Source organism: Cinclus cinclus, chromosome 4 (genome assembly GCF_963662255.1).
Source record: "Cinclus cinclus chromosome 4, bCinCin1.1, whole genome shotgun sequence".
NCBI lineage: Eukaryota > Metazoa > Chordata > Aves > Passeriformes > Cinclidae > Cinclus > Cinclus cinclus.
The window spans coordinates 7,988,558-8,006,249 of NC_085049.1; the positions used below are offsets into that span (position 1 = coordinate 7,988,558).

The window sequence follows — 17,692 nt, forward strand, 5'->3', positions numbered from 1 at the left end:
CATCATCATTGTGGCCAGGAAGTTTATGGTAGGCTTCCACAATGACACCTGCATTATTTGTTTGCCCCTTGATTCTTTACCCAGAGGCTCTTAAAGGTGCCATTGCCAACATTCTAACCCTTCTATTAATTACATACAGTGCCTCTCCTCTGCCTCTTCTGCCTTGCCTAGCCCTCCTGACCCCTCAATAGACATGCCACTCATGGGATTTAGCCCACTAGGTTTCACTTATACCAATGATGTCAAATGTATGGGACTGGGACAAAGCCTCAAGCTCCTCTTGTTGGTTCCTCATGTGGCATGCATTACAGTAGAAACATTTCAGGAAGATTAGGCCTTTCTGGGAAGTTCAGATGGCACCTGACAGTACAGGTGAGTCAGTACACAGACAGCTCTAAGGACAGCCTGTGCCTGACACAAATGATGTGCAAGAATAGCATCCAGTTCACCCTAACTTCAGCTCAAAGTTCTCTGTATTACAGTGCACCTTCAGAGAGCTGTACAGGATGGCACAAACTGATTCACAGCTACATTCATCAGCTACACAAGTCAGCAGCCAAAACTGCCATGTGTTTGCACATCTGGACTGCTAACTCTGACCCCAGGCTTCTATCGATGTTCTTTAACCAACACCTTATCTAACCTTGACTAACATCAAAATCAGGACAACTACAGCAGGATACAGCAGCACCTAAGCAAAATGAAGGGCATTATGGTTAAATAAATAATTACCCCTAAGCTCCAGAGGTTGCAAACACCAAAACAAAAAAAAAAAAAGAAGTCCTTTGAAGAAACTGATCATCACGGCAGCATCATGCATTGTTCACTGCCAGTACACAAGCTGCTGAGTGCAGCTGAGTGAAAAATGCCAGTTTGGCAGCACTTGGGCCTAAGGGCCATGAGATCACTGACAGGTAGCCCAGCAGCTCATTTCACTTTTACACTCTTTTGTACACTTAACTAGAATGGGAACAACAGTGAGAAGTAACAATATTAATTTTAAGGCCTTGATTTTTATTTTTAAGCATCTGGAAAACTATAGTCTCCAGTACAGACTTAGTAATATCGTTGATTTTAAGTTTCCCTGGTTTTTCAAACTTCATTTTACATGAGATACAAACTTTTGTAGCTGATGAACCTCAAGAATGAATTACAGTAAGACTGCTGCAAGTATTCAGGAGTTAGAAGGAGTAGACACAAAGCTTTCTGAAAGAGCAAGGCTTTTGGGAAGGACTTGCAAATCACATGATTAACACTTACCATTTACCTGTGTTAAGCTAGAAGTGATTCTGAAATGCCAAGATCTATTGGAAGAATCAATCTTTTCTGCCTTGTTGTCTTTGCTTTCCATTCAGCAGCTTCCTACAAACACCTGAAGCAGATCCACATGAATTCACTAACCCAGCATACCCATGAATCAGATGGTGATAAGCTTAATGAGGTGTCATGCTTTAACCCCATCTACATTTAAAGTAGGAGTTAAGAAAATAAATCTCAATGAAGAAGAGTATCACTGGTGTTTTGCTGATTAACTGGTATGGTAATGCTGGCATCCGTCTCCATCACTCACTATGGATAATGGATCAAGACTTGAATAAGAAGCTATAAAGATACAACCATCTTGTCTATACACAAAACCAAGTAGCTTTAGCACCACTTTCTGAATGTGCACTTTTCATTCCATTGGCGTAATGAAAAAAGACATGCACAATACCAGCAGGTATTAAGCTTTTCTTCAAGGCAGAAGAGCCTGGCAAAAGAAAATAACGGCACCTGGGAAGAGAAGTTAAAATGAGGTACTGGATTTGGGCATGCTCCATATACATGTTAAAGATCTTCCAAAGATGCCATCTGTTAGTGAGTTTCCTCACATAATCAACAACCTAGACAGTACAAGGATCCAATGAGCAAACAAAATCCAAGAAGACTCTCCAGCCATGTCAAATATTTATTAAGCTCTCTTGCTACAGAAGAGACAGAGAGAACAAAATAGAAAACAGAAAATAATAAAGTATGTCTTAATTGTGTGGAGAGCTGACACTGCAGCCCTTATATGTGGAAGGTGCAGAGTAACTCTCTATGTCATAGCACTTGACAGCAAACACTGCTTCACTACCCAGTTTTAGCATTTCAAGTTTAAGAGAGCTGGACAATGGAAGTTATAAAACCAAAAAAGATTAGGTAGCAGTACCATGAATTTGTCTTCAATCTTACATTTCTCAATCAGCACTCAATTCTTCCCCTTATGAGTTTTCAATATGAAAACATGACATGGAGAATCACACGGAGTAATTTTCTCTTTAAAAAGTGAGTATCATTTTAATTGATCTACATGAGCCCCTCTTCTCCCAACATCCCGACACTACTAGGTCAAAGCAAGTTTTGGTACTCATATGTAAGAAGTAGGTTAAATACCAAAGTTAATCCCTTCAGAAGGAAACACATTTTTGTGCGGAAGTGACAGTGGCATTTTAAGTGCCAGCATTCAACTGATTTACTGTATCACTACTTCAGATAAGAAAACACAAGGTATGCTGGACAATTATCCAGAGTTTTGACCAGCACACCTGATAATCCCATGCAGCAGCAAAATGTTTGGTTTTGAAAAAGAAAAGAGTTCTGTCAGGCTGCTTTTCTGCAACATTCATTGTGTAAATAAACATGTAATTTTAAGTATTTAATTTACAGACACTGGATAATTCCACTTGTTCCAAACTCTACTTGTTTAAATATCTGATGTTTAAAATTAAGATATTCACTTAAGTCAGTCTTAAAATCTTCAGACTCAGCCTTCCTTAAGGGCCCACAGTCCATTTTCAGAGATGTACTATATATGTACAAAGAGCTGCTCTTTTATTTTAGAAGTTGATAGCTTTGCCAAAGGATGCTGCTAGGTTTGCTTCCCTGAAGGCTTCTGACACCGTCTGCAGAGAGCAAACACAAAAATTACAAGTCATTAACAGCTACATGGAGTAACAGCACGTCTGTGCAATGGTGTAGAACAGTCCCTTTAGGAAACACTTACTGGATGGGCATGGCAAACTCTGGCTACATCTTCACAAGATGCTCCATATTCCATAGCAAGGGCAGCTTCATTCACCATTTCACCAGCACCCTGTAATTTAATGGTATTTGCAATTAGCACAAGTTTTTATCCAGGTTCTGCTGAATCAGTAACAGCTTATAAATAAGCATTTTCTGCTAAAAAAGAAAAGTTATGCTTTAACCAGCACTTCACCTGTGTTCTAATGTAAGTCATGTAATCTATTGGTGACTGTAAACATTAATGGGAGTATTTATTCTCTCATTCCTGAGAGTTGTGCAAAAGGTGGGCATTTTTCCACGGAAGGAAACCTATTCAAAACTTCAATGCTCCCCTGAAAAGTTAAATAGATAACTAGATAAAGAAAATCATGTCACTACACCTACACTCTCACTTTTATTTGCTTCATTTATGCATGTTTACTAAGGGAATATATCTTTGAGGAGTCAAAAATAGTTAAATCTCCTCTCACATTTTAGCACCCAGATCCACAACCATAAGATTTCTCCCCAGTCCTTTCCCAATGAAGAAAATTAGATTTTTTGGTATGAGACAGACCAAGCTGTGCTTCCTTTAAAGCATGTTGGTTTCTAAATTACTGCAATTGCAAGAGAAAGTAACTAGCATAGAATCTTACTGATAGCAGTTTGCTGTTTCTCTTAAAGAAAGCTATACACAAAAATGTATGGAAGTATTTCTGCAAACATGTTTTGAGAAAGAAAAATATTTACCGCAAAGAAACACAACAGAGAAAGATCAGGGTCTAAATTTGACCAAAAAACCTCAAAAAGGGGAGATCCCAAAGGTTTTTTTACTCTTAAGTTCCACAAATTACTGACCCCAGATTTGGTGAGTGTAGCATAAGATTACCACCTTTGCTGAAGTCTTTAGATGGAGAGAAGGAAACAAAGAAAACACCAGTGAAAAAGCCACACAGTCTTTTCAGCTCCCTCAACTTCCAAAAGTTGAATCAACAATTTCTGCTGTTCTCTGAAGTATTTGGCAGCATTCATAAAAACAAAACAAAAAGAACCCCCACAACAAACACCACTATCAAAAAACCTCACCATACAAAACTGGTCAAAGAAACCAAATAACCATAGCAATTCAAGAGGAAAAAAACAAGCTGGATCTTTTCTTTTTTTAATTACACCAAAGTAACTAAAAAGTGGGAAGGAGGGCAGGGGTGCAGAACAGAACTGTAAAAAAAAAAAAAAAGTATGGTGAACTCAAACCTTCCTGTTTACAACCATCACTTCTAACCCAACAACTATGCAACACTATATAAAAAGAACTACAAGGCCAAGAAAGCACAATTGATGGTACTTACTGAGCCTAAAATGTGAGCACCCAACATCCTGTCTGTTGACTTTTGACTAAGTATCTTCACCATGCCATCTGTGTCAGCATTTGTCTTTGCTCTACTGTTTGCAGCAAATGGAAATTTCCCAATTTTGTATTCTACACCCTGCAAAATAGATGTGTCACTGAGTTAATGACCAACAAGAACAAGGTAAGCAACTGTTACATACATGAGGAAAATCAATACAGAACGACAACAGGAGACACAGAGGAACATACATGAACAATCACCCTAAGTGGTGTAAGAGTGTACTAAAAAAGACTGATTTGCAAACAAGCAATTATTAGTATCACAGAATGCAAGTCATCAAAGAGAATTAGAGCTCTTAGGAGAGCGGCATGCACAAGAGCATCATTCACTCACACCCTATAAGCAATAAATTCAAATGCAGAAATTTGGACAAGTAGCTAGGTAAACAACTAGAGAGTGAAACCAGGCCCAAGATGGGAAAATAGTTTTTGTCAGAAAAGAAAATCAGTACCTCTTCTTTCAACTGTTCTTCTGACTTGCCAACCCAGGCCACTTCAGGGTGAGTATAGATCACAGAGGGAACACAGTTATAGTCAATATGAACTGCTCCTCCAGCCATGCCTTCTACACAAAGAATGCCTTCATCCTCAGCTTTGTGGGCCAGCATAGGTCCAGCAACTACATCACCAATAGCATAGATGCTATCAGACCAATGAAACAGAACAAGACACTGTTTAAAAACATCCTAGCACACCTGGGCTACCTTACATAACAGTCTGTTTGAAACACGTTACTGAAAACCCTAATCAAGACAGATTAAAATACTTGATTTTAGCAGTTTCCACAGAACGACCTCACTTCAAGAGGTACGTGTGAATATATGTTTTGCTATTAAAAACCAGAGGTGCTTTAGTAAGTTAAACTTTAAAAATAAGTGTTCTGCATTAAAAAAAGGGAAAAAAATAATCTTACTTACTTTGGAATCTTGGTTTGGAATCTGTTGTTGACTGGAATTCTTCCCCTCTTATCAAGTTCAATTCCAATTTCCTCAAGACCTAGATTTTTTGTAAAAGGACGCCTACCGATGCAAACTAGGAGCACATCACAAGTTATTACTTCTGCCTTGCCACCAGCAGCAGCTTCAACACTAGAGCAAAATAAGAAGCAAAAATGCTAAGCTGTAAACTTGCAGCCTTCTCTCTCTCTGGCTAGTAACTAATATGACCCAAGATGGTGACCCCCTGGCTGGGTCTGGCACCCAAAGCACTTCATTCAGCCTGCCCCATGCTTCCTCCTTGCAAGAGTTCAGCAGTAGAAGAGGGAGGAAGGGGCAACACCTCTTACTCCATTTCTTAACTATTGTTAAGAGAGAAATTCAGGGTGTATTTTCAACAGCAAGTAGCATGACCTGCTAAGATCAAATCCATACAGCAAAGTAATTGCTGCCGAGTACTTGCCACCCCAAGTATACATATGTATGTGTAAGTATACATTCTGAGTAGACTTTCTTCTGGCCCAGGAACCAAACACCTGTTAACAGCTGCTGTGCATCCCATGCATCCCTCTAGTGCATCTTGTGTTTAATTGCACCCAGAACAAGTTCGGTTCACATACTCTGAAAGCACAAGAACCAAAGCATGGAAAGTGAGGGTAATTGGAAGGGTGTTCCAAAAAAATACTCTGAACCAAGATACTCTAAAAGTAGAAACATACTACATGAGAGACCCAACTAGCCTTAGCATGGCATGCAAAGAAACCCAAATCCTGGACCTCTACAGTCCAGGTAGACTGTAAACCTGCACTGCACACCTTTACAGATCGATGACAGACTATCCCAAGCTACAGTGATTCAGCAAGCAACAGTCACCATATGAAGTCTCCAGTGAAAAAAACATTTAATCTTATTTATGTGAAGTAACATCAAGCATTTTTTAACTAGCTTTTGCATAGAGAAGCCATTAACACAAACAGAACTAGTGCATACATATGGACTTTTACAAAGCAAATTTGTTTTATGCGTTTCTGTATGAACTGTTCACGTATAAAACTTCAAAGGTCTTAACTATGACCATTAAAATAGACTCTTTGGGGAGTTTCATTTATTTCTGTTCAAGAACAATATCTCTGCCATGATTACCCTAAGACAATATGACTTTCCAGTATGTAGCCAAAAGTTAATGGCTTGGAAATGACTGTATGAACAATCATAGTATTTATGCTAATTATACCAGAAGCAAATCTCTTCCATGAAAAGAATGATTCAGAGTTCTGTTTTTATTACTGATCCCATTATGACAATGGTTTTATGCCAGCAAGCCTTCAAGTCAATGGAACCTCTCCTGTATAAGCAACTTAGGACTTAATAAACCCAAAATCATGAGCTCTGTAAGTTACAAAGGGGGACAAACATTTAATTGCACTAAAGAATTATTTTCCATTCCTGCTCAAAAATATCAGACTGTATTTTTAAATAGGTTTGATTGACTGGGAGGAAGAATGTATTTTACATTCCTTTAGTTTTATGTTAAAACACTTACGCTACATCTATTTTTCCATCTGGTCTCTTGGTAGCACCAGTAACTTTGGTGTTCAGTTTAAATTTGAACCCCTGCTTCTGAAGAATACGTTGGAAGTTTTTAGAGATCTCCATGTCAATTCCCATTCCACCAACATGGCCCATGAACTCAACAGCTGTCACATCTGCACCAAGGCGCTGCCAAACTGAACCCTGCAGCCACAACAACACAGGTAAAAAGAAATTTTGAAAACCAAATTTCAGATGCTTTTACTCTAATATTAACAACAGACTGTAAACTCTTCTAAAGCAGGATAACATATAACAGCAAACTGATCAGTTTCTACAGACACAACAGCATAAAATAAAACAAGTTCAACTTTCTCCAGCCTTTCCAGGAAAAGACTTAAACAATTTATTGGTTTTTTTAAACATATCATTGTTTATTTGCAGACTCAAAACTTCCATGACCAAATTCAGGTCATATTTTAAAGAAATAGCTAATGAAATAACTAAATCTAATTCAAGGATGTTTTACATTACAGATATAGAAGAAATTCAAAATCAAAGAATCTGAAAGGAAAACCCAAAGGGAATTGCTTGTTGTGCTCTAATACCACTACTAATTAATCAAAACAATATCACATTAAGGAAATTTTATGCAACAAAAAGGAGCCACTGCTGCTCCTGTCTATATTTTATAAATAAACACTTAACCACGATCATCAGCCTCACCAACAAAACCAATGCACATCCTATTTCCTGCAGTGACCCACATGTACCCAACACAGATTTTCACTTTGCTTACTCTTTCCCAGCTTAATGATCAGCAGGCTAAGCAGCCATTTGGCAGATGGGCACAGCTTCAAGCAGCGGCAAGACCAGGAAATATAAATTCTTTTTGAAAAGTGTAGGTGTGAGGGAAAAGGACTCAGACCACAATGAACTACAAAGTCTCCACGCTTTTGGTTGATAGAATACATACCATCAGATAACATTAAACATCTCTTAAGATTAACTACTAAATAAGAATTTATCCTGACTGTTCTTGCATTCCCTCACATCCATACTCCTCCAAAAGAGAAAAATAAATAGGCAAGGCCCTGTATGTTCCTCTCTTTTCTCTGCTTATCTTACCAGCTGCAGAAGTACTGACCCAACACTTATCCCAGCTTTTCTGGTAGAAAACTGAGCAAGCAGGCTATGAAATCTGAACAGATTCACTACAACTCACTGAACTGTTAAATCATAGCAAAACCATCAAATACGACAAAGAACTACATCTTTTTCCTTCACAAATTAAAGGTCAAGGGTTTAAATATCCTCTCACCAGTTCCACACCAATAACTCCTGCACCAATGACAACCATCTTTTCAGGAACTTTTTTCAGTGACAGCGCACCAGTAGATGACACAATGTTATCTTCATCAATCTAATGACAAAGAAATGCATAGAGGGATGTTTACAATCTCTTTTACATATTATATACAGAACACACAGAACATGAAGTGCAATCAAGTGCAAGCCATTATTACACATTAAAATCTGTGGCTATGAGACACTAAAAAGGAAGTACAATTAAGTTCCAGTACGTACAGTAATTCCAGGGAAGGGTGCAACTTCTGAGCCTGTGGCTATGAGTATGTTCTTTGTATTGATAACCTGTGTGCTGCCATCTTCTTTAGTTGCAGTGACTTGGTTTTTGCCCGTTATTTTTCCAAACCCAGATACATGTACAACCTTTAGCAATCAGAGCACAGTGAAGTCAGGTTCAAATATGTAAGTTAGGCTACATTTCACCTGAATCTCACTAATTCTTAGAGATGCTGCTAAAACATCTCAGCATCACTACCTGGTACAAATCACAAAGTAACTGTATACTATTTCTTTAAGCAGATTAAGAATGAAAGCACTGGGACGTTTAAAAGTTTTCTAGAAGAGAGGCATTCAAATTCTGCTTTGGTCATATCAGTTATTCTAATTTATATGGCAATATGAAAATGTAAAATGTAAGAAATTCAGATCAAAAAAATGAATATACCTCAGTAGAGAATCCAAACTAACCTTGTTTTGTTTAAATAAATGAGCAATTCCACCTGTTAAGGCCTTCACTGCACTACTCTTCTGTTCCATCATCTTCTCTAGGTTCAAACGGATTCCTGAAACTATGGTTAAAACAAAACAACTTACACCAGGTATTGCAGTGTGTTAATGTTAAGGGGCTAACCTCAACACTGTTAACAGCTGGCACAGAAATATGTGTTGAATGGCCCTGCCAAAAGGCCACATTCAACAACTGCTATGCTGAAAATCAGTATTGCACTTTTCCACTATAACTTAGCAATCCATTATTCAGAATTCAAAGAGCAGACATGTCCCTAAGCCTCCAAATGACAGATAAAGAATATTATTTATAACACCAAAAATTTTCAGAGCAGAAGACCATACTAATGAGATTTGAAAGATTAAATTTACTTCTTGGTGGAAATCATCACTCATATAACAGACATGAGAGCACTTCACTCACTTTCAATTCCTCTATTAGCAAAATCTTTTCCATGGGCCAAGTGATACAGATGTGAGTTGTTCAGCAAGGCCTAAAATAGACACACAAAAATGAGAATGTGGACATACATTCACAAGAATAAGTTATTTATTATAAGGAAAAAGAATTACACTTTTTGCAAAATGTTCTCACTATTAAGTTGGACATGTACATATTTGAAAAGGTGTATTTCAGTCACAGAAATTGTACACAGTAGCTCCTACTGAAACATTCAACAAGTTACATATTTTACACAGAAACAGAAAACAGTTAAATCCATACCCATCCTTTTTGCTCATTTCACCACAGAAATTGGTAATTACTGCACAGAGATATTAAAAAAAAAAAGGAACAGATCAAGTAGAGGAAAGTAATTCTGACTGATGACCAAAGAGAAGATGGATGGACCCAGCAAAACAGGATAAGGAAAATCTACAAAAAAATACCTGTTAAGATTTTAACCTGTGTAGACATATGTGAGTTAAATTTTGAGGTTTGTGCTGAAGTTTCTGTAACTGCATAGCCAGCCAAGCTGAAGCTGGATGGCTTGGAGCTGGCTCAGGTACATGGATATTCCAAATTCATAGACAAAATCAGAGTAGTTTTTATACAGATGGCCATAGATTAGTAGCTTCAAATTCAGAACCTCGATCATTGCATTTTTATTAGAAATAACAATATAGTTAACGCAATATCTTACTAAGAAAATTAGTTATTTCTTATAGCCACTCCAAATATGAAATTATCTGTATCTTTGCAAGGACAATGGTGTGAGTTTGCACAGACTTAAATCTAAAGCAGGCACAGCAAAAGACTTGAAGGGTATTTTGAAATACTTGCCTTATCTACATATGCTAGAGTAAAACTAACACTATCAAAATAAGATAATTACACTTTTATCATTTTTATCCATTACTTTAAAAGTAATTTCTCTACTTCATGTAATTGTCACAGCCCCAAATCTGTATCATCCACATTACTTAAAAGATGCAACCACCACTTAAGACTTCAGCAACTAGAAAAGAAAAAAAAAAAAAAATCCACAGCCAATGTATTATCTTGGATCATTTTCTGGAAAGGAATATTTGAATCATTTGTTATTGCCTTGGTGTACACAGCCTACGTATCCACTTCTCAAGTTTATTGCCATTCAAACGAATTCTAGATAGCATTCAAGTTCAGCCATGGTTTCAACAGTATTTTTATAAGAACTCTAAAGGATAAAAAAATAGAAAGGGACTTGAGAAGTTAGTTAAATAGATCTAGCAGAGTTTCAAACTTACAAGGTAACATTGTGTGGATTAACATTTTTGAGTGGTGCTTCAATAGACTAAGATACTCTGAACTTCATTAAAATTATTACTAAAATGTTTAGAAAAATTATTAAAACTTTTTAACTTAGTATTTAGACTGTGTATTTCTCCTCCCATGCTAAAGGAACCTCTTGAGTAAAAGGATTAGAAACATCAATACAGTAAAGAGAGATCTTGTTAAGAATTTCTATTACTACAGCCATCACAAACCCAGCACTAGCAGTGTGTTCCTTCATCTGCTGGGTGCTAGTGAAGCAGATTCTCCAGCAACAGCACTGTTCTTACAAAGGCCAAGGTCTAAAATTACTTTTAGCTGGATTGGCAATGCAAATATTAAGCTCTTATTAATGTCTTCTTGCTTCTCCTTTCTTTCAGATTGCATGTGTTGGACTCAGCTCTTTCTCTCCACATCTCCACATCACCCCACACAAGCACCACCAGCCTCATCCTCCAGGCCATTCTGTACAAGTACATCCATCCTGAGAAACTCCTTCCAAGTGAAACACATCATGTCAGCTATTTTTAAGAAAGCTATGACAAACTACACACACTTACCTTGGATGGAATACAACCAACATTCAAACAGGTTCCCCCTAACGTTGCATTTTTTTCTACACAGACAGTCTGAGGAAAAAGAACAGAGAAAAAAAAAGAATTTTTTAGTAATGTTATGTCCCTGTTTCCTTACAGGCTATTGCACAGTTTAGAACTGATAACAGATATTCACCTACTTGTCTAATAATTCTACCTCTACAAATGTCCCATTAATTTCATCCCTAGATTTATTTTACGGCTCACATTTCCCTTCCCTCATCGTTTTGTTAACTTAAAATCCACAAAATAGCTCTTTGCAACCAAATTCTCTACCAAATGACAGCCACTGCACCACTCATACTTTCAGACAAATGCTATCCTACTACAAACATCTACAAAGTAAATAATAAATACAACACTCAGTTAAAGATGTCCCCCTAACAATTACAGAAAAAACTGCAAAAAGTAAAACATGTAGATCATGTGAAGATTCATGAAAACAACTGGTAAGTGAACTAGCATATATTAAAATCCCATGAGGCAATATTTTCTTCAAAGCAAACAAAACAACAGAACCCCCCAAGCCACTAACAATATTTCCTCCCACTGCTGTATAGTTTTATCAACACCTATAAAGAAAGAAAACAAAAATCAAGTACAGCAAAACCAAACAAAAATAAGGTCAATACCAACAGGGACGGAAAATATTTCATCTCCTTCTCATTAAACTGACATCAAAGTGTGCAAAGGACAAAAACAACTGCCAAAACTTTATATAAAAACAGACCACTGGGAGAGAGAGTAGGGGAGAGAGTATCACAAACCATTTTTGTAGAAGCAAAGGAATTGGCATCTCTTTCTTTCGAAGGCAAACACATATTCAAAGTAATTGTTCCTTGGTTCACACTCTTGAGAGTTCCAGTCCACTGAGAGGCAACTACCTAGGTGAAAGCCTTTTGCAATTTGTTTAAACTGCTGCTTTTGTGCTAAGGTAGGGGTGATGGTAACATGAAGAGCAGAATTCACCTAATCAAATCACAGGAACATTCTCAGACATGCTTACCTTCTATGTCCCCTTCCTCTTTTTAAGCACATGAATACATGAAACACAATACAAGGGCTTTAAAAGCTGTACCATGGATCAAACAGCACCTGACTGCTCCTACCTTTACCCAGTAAGGATGATCGGCCTCATCCATTTTATATAAACTTCACTGACAAGGCCAAGCAAAGCTTTTGGAAAGCCAATATCCAGAGAACACTACTGGCAATAACATGGGATGCTGTGGGGGTGATACAAGGATTCAATGCTTGTCCTAGCAGAAATAGCACTAAAGTTGTCATTTAAGTAATTCAGTAGAGCTGAATCAGGTTCTTCTATGGATGGTGTAATTATACAATCTTCTTGCCAGTCTGCTAAAAACATCTCCTTACATTCCTCAAGGACACCAAAAACATAACACATTATTCAACAATAATGGTGACATACATAAGTATGCATTTTCACCTAAGCATTTTCACCTCTCTAACTAGCTGTGAAACAGTGCAACAGAATTATTTTTTACTATGATAAAAAATAGAATCCAGGACACTTTTTAACACTCTTGTGTACAGAATCCTATTGTTAATCACAGATACCAAGGATTCAAGGACAGTACTGTTCCAAGAAAAGCTACTTTACAGCCAGCCACAAAAATAGCTTTAGAATAATCAAACATGAACTCACATGGCAGAAGGCCACAATCTTCATTAAAACCTGTAGCACTGAGCACCTTTTAATCTCAGGTTGCTAGCCAAGTAACCACATACATCCAGAAGCAAGAGTACTTATTATGACAAAATAGCAATTCACAAAGATGCGTAAAGACAATTCAATTATTTTGCACTAGGTCACAGGCAGATGTACAACTTAATGGAATCTCAAACATTTACATTTTGGTACAGTTGCACATTAGAAGGCTAAAAGATACCCAAAAAATGTTACTGACACCCAGCTGTGGGAGTACTGACCAATGAGGGACAACACTCAGAATTATAAGACAAATTTAGTTTGAAGGGACCTCCTCTGAAAGCCATATAGCCAAACCTCCTTCTCCAAACACAGTCAACACCAAAGACATTGAGGGAGGTGATTCCTCCCCTGTACTCTGCTCTCATGAGACCCCATCTGGAGTACTGTGTCCAGCTCTGGGGCCCCCAGCACAAGACAGACGTGGACCTGCTGGAGCAAGTCCAGAGGAGACCACCAAGTTGATAACAGTGCTGGAGCAGCTCTCCTGTGAAGACATGCTGAGAAGGCTCTGGGGAGACTTTACATCAGCCTTCCAGTATCTAAAGGGGGAGGGACTTTTCACAAAGGACATTTAGTGAAACAGCCTTAAGCTGAAAGGGCATAGATTTAGATCAGCTCCTAGGAAGGAATTCTTTACTGTGAGGGTGGTGAGGCACAGGAATAGGTAGCCCAGGGAAGCTGTGGATGCCCCATCCCTAAATGCTCAAGGGCAGGCTGGAGAGGTCTCTGAGTAACATGTTCTAGTGGAAGGTGTCCCTGCCCATGGCAGGGGAGTTGGAACAAGGACAGCTTTAACATCCCTTCCAACCCAAACCACTCTGTGGTTCTACCATGTATCAGGTGGCTCAGGGCCTTGTACAGCCAAGTTCTGAAAATACTGAAAGATGAAGACTACACACTGTGTAGGCCCCCATTCCTGCACTTCACTGGAACTCATCACCACGAGTTCTTGTCTTACCAGGTGGTCAAACCAGCTCATTTCAGACAGGAAGTCTATTTTAGGTAATTCGGAAACATTGTGACATATCAAACAGCAGAAACATGCTCAAGACAGCTAGCATCACCTCCTCAGCGTTCCAGACCATTATGACCAAATAATGCAGTGCCAAGAGTGTCAACTGGTCTCATACTAAGAGGTGAAGGCAAAAAAAACAAAAAAACAAACCTGAAGTCACATTCTGCATTTCTGTAAGTTTAAAACCACCTGAAATATATGATACACATACAACTCTCACAATACTTAATTAAATGAAACACCACTAGCATATGTCAGACACAAACTGCCTCTTCCAAAAGAAGTTCAAAGGCAACAGGGAGAACAACAGAGATGAACAGAAATTTAGCTAAGATACTACAGTACTTCTACACACATATTTTTGCCTCTAAAATTCTCACATGGCAGTAGAACTCTGGTAATCACATTCAAAAAGCAGATCAGCTGAATATGGCTTTTTCCCCTTCTGAGTTCCCTCAGTCTGTTCTTCAGAATAGTTTTCCAGTGATCTTTTTGTCAGTTATTATCTCTTCATTTTTCCCTCTGTTGAGATAAAAATTCCTTCCTAGCAACGTTTTCCCACCTTCTGTCTCACAAGAGTGTAAGCCCACCTCAATTATCAGTTCCAACCAAAACTAAGCTGTCCTAAGCAGCTCTGTCAGTAGCAGGGAACTCCATTTCACATTCTGCCTAATCTGGGTAAGCAAGGTAAGGAAAGATTAACAAAAGATGTCAACAGCATCTGGTGGCCCAAGATGTGACAGAAGAATTACAGTAGCACACAGACAAGTTTCAAGTTCACCTGGATAAGTCTTCTGCTACCTGAGTGAGGTCTCACCTTAAATCCAAGCTGAGCTGCTTTGATAGCAGCAACATATCCTCCAGGCCCAGAGCCAATAACTGTGACATCAGCATCAACTGAAACACAGAACAGCTGAGTTATTGTTTTTTCAGCAAAATAATTGCATAACAAGAATTACGCAGATTGATTATACAGGACTAGATAAGGAAGCTGCACCTCATATCTGAAAGTAACTTTCTGGACACAGGGAAAGGCTGTGCAAAGGTATTCATTCCACAAGAAAAATAACCAACATTAAATTTCACAAGGAAAATAAGGTAAAATGACATCAAGAAAATGAATTTCCCATCCTTCTTGTTCTAAAGCCTCTAAGAACTAAAGCCAGCATGTTTTGATAGTTTATTATAACATTTTTTCCAACACAGTTTCTATTGATGATTAGCACAAAACATAAAGGCTTACTGAATGCCACAAATTTATAAAGGGGAAAACATGACTGCAATAGGTATCTGTGCAACCTCTATTGATTATAAAGCAGTGGGAGCTATGAACTTTGTACCAAGTTCCTATTTTACAACCACTGTCTCTTTCAGAATATTAATTAACATAACAACAGTGATGGTGAAGTTCAACTTTTATTTACAGCGTGATCCTGAAATCAAATTATGCAAATAAACCAGAATTTTAATCTAAATCTCCACCCTGACATGGCTTTCACCTGGAAGACTGGTTTCTGAATTTGAAGTACTGTTTTGTTCCTCGTAGGGGTTTGGGTTGATAGGTTTTCTTTGTCCAAAAAAAGGTTTCTCATAAGAAGTTACCTTGATCAGCATAGGACCTTTGTGGCACAGCACAAACTCCCTGAACACCATGATGAATCCGATCAAAATGGCTTCTCTAGAAATGGAGGGAAAAAAAAGGTTTATGTCTATCCTTGAGGGAAAATCAGTCACACACAGACGAACACACAGCTACTGTCAGCAGTTAACCAAAACAGGAACAGCACGACTGAAGCACAGTGGGCACTGACTGCAATGAGAGGCAGAAGCTGATCTGCCACTCACCTGGCTCTGGCACCTCAGTCTGTCACCACACCTGCCCTCAGGTCACTCTCACCTCAGGCTGCCTCTAACTACAAAACTCTCAACTCTTTATACGGGGCTCTCAAACCACATAATGACATAAATTAGACAACCACAGGAGTTTATGTAGAGTCTTGTTATGTAACTAACCCCTTCAGCCACTTCCTAGGAACAGGCAGCTGTATCGCATACGAGGTTCGGGAGGGCAAGTTTTTTAACCTTTACATAATAGTAATGGCACTGCACAGAACAGCTGCTACAAACACATCAAGGGCCGATCACTCTAACTGGATTAGAGGATGTCCCTGGAAGCATTTCCGAAGACCCCCAGCACCGCAGTCCGAAGAGCCGGGGCCGGCTGACGACGGCGCTTTTTGCAGCCACCGCGGCCTCCCGCGGGCCGGGACACCGGGGCACCAGCACCGACAAGGCACACGGCAGCAGGCAGGCTGCTCCCTGCCCCTCACGGACCCTGAGGGCCGCCGCGTCCCCTCCGCCCGGCCGAGCGGCGAGGGAAGGGGTCAGCGGAGCGCGGCCAAGGCCCGCGACCGCCTCAAGGCGCCGCTCCGGCCCCGCCCGCCCTCACGCACGCCCCCGGCGGGCTGAGGAATCTGAAGAAAGCCCAGGCCCGAACTGCCCGGGGCGCCTTCCGCCCCTCCTCCCCTCCCTTGCCCTCGCCCCGCCGGTGCCGTACCCGAGCGAGCGCGCAGGAGACGCGGCCCCAGCGCTGCATGTCGGCGGTGCCGCCGCGCCCCGGCCGCTCAAGGACTCCGCGGACGCGCGCAGGCGCAGGCGCAGTGCCGGGCGGGGCGGGGCCAGGGGCCCCAGGGCTGGGAGCGAGCACCGGGCGCGGCCTCGTCCAGCCCGGCCTGAGCTGGGACCCTGCGGCGGGGGACACGGGAGCACGTCCGGGCGGGTTTGGAATGTCCCCACTGAGGGGACCCGCCACCGCCCTGGGCAGCTGTTCCAGTGCTCCGCCACCCTCACGGAGGGAAGTTCTTCCTCGTGTTGAGGTGGAACTTCTTGTGTTTCAGCTCGTGGCCGGTGCTACTCTTCCTGTCGCCGGCACCGCTGAAAAGAGCCTGGCACATCCTCTTGGTACCAGTCTTTGAGATATTTATAGAATCAGAGAATCACAGAATACGCTGAGTTAGAAAGGGCCTATCAGGATCCAACTCCTGGCCCTGTACGGGACACCCCAAGAGTCACACCCTGTGCCTGAGAGCACTGTCCAAACACTTTCTGAATTCTGTCAGGCTGGTGCTGTGACCACTGCCCTGGGGAGCCTGTTCAGTGCTCAGCCACCCTTTGGGTGAAGAAACTTTTTCTAATATCCAATCTCAACCCCCCCCCAACTCAGCTTCATGATGTTTCCTTGAGTTCTGTCACTGATCACAAGAATGAAGAGATTGGTACCTGCCCCTCTTGATTTCCCTCCTGAGGATGTTCAAGACCACAGTAAGGTCTTCCATCAGTCTCTGCCAGGCTGAACGCACCAAGTGACATCATAAGGCCTCATAAATCTTCATAAGGCTTCTCCATCAGACCTCTCAGCATCCTCAAGGCCTCCTTTGGATGCTCTCTAATAATTTCATGTCTTTTTTTATATTATGATGCCCAAAACTGCTCCTGGGATTTGAAGTGAGGCCGGCCCAGCACGGAGCAAAGTGGGACAATCCCCTCCCTTCCCAGCTGGTGATGCCCCCAAGGACATGGTTGGTCCTCCTGGCTGCCAGGGC

General features: G+C 40.3%; 1 protein-coding gene across 3 annotated transcripts; it reads right to left on the reverse strand.

Annotated features, from left to right (window-relative positions):
- Window positions 1-1,935: 1,935 nt before the first annotated feature.
- On the reverse strand, window positions 1,936-16,702 carry DLD (dihydrolipoamide dehydrogenase). Of its 3 annotated transcripts, XM_062491601.1 has the most exons (14): window positions 16,648-16,702; window positions 15,693-15,768; window positions 14,908-14,987; window positions 11,305-11,373; window positions 9,419-9,488; window positions 8,956-9,056; window positions 8,488-8,631; window positions 8,222-8,323; window positions 6,914-7,104; window positions 5,353-5,523; window positions 4,888-5,077; window positions 4,374-4,511; window positions 3,026-3,115; window positions 1,936-2,924 (listed from the first exon to the last, which is right to left on the reverse strand). In XM_062491601.1, exons 1-14 carry the CDS (start codon window positions 16,684-16,686, stop codon window positions 2,859-2,861), a joined length of 1,527 nt encoding a protein of 508 aa, XP_062347585.1. In that variant the 5' UTR covers window positions 16,687-16,702; the 3' UTR covers window positions 1,936-2,858. The 3 variants fall into 3 exon arrangements, with proteins under 3 accessions (XP_062347585.1, XP_062347587.1, XP_062347588.1); XM_062491603.1 differs by lacking the exon at window positions 11,305-11,373 and having other exon boundaries at window positions 16,648-16,688; XM_062491604.1 differs by lacking the exon at window positions 8,488-8,631 and having other exon boundaries at window positions 16,648-16,688.
- Between the last annotated feature and the right edge of the window lie 990 nt (window positions 16,703-17,692).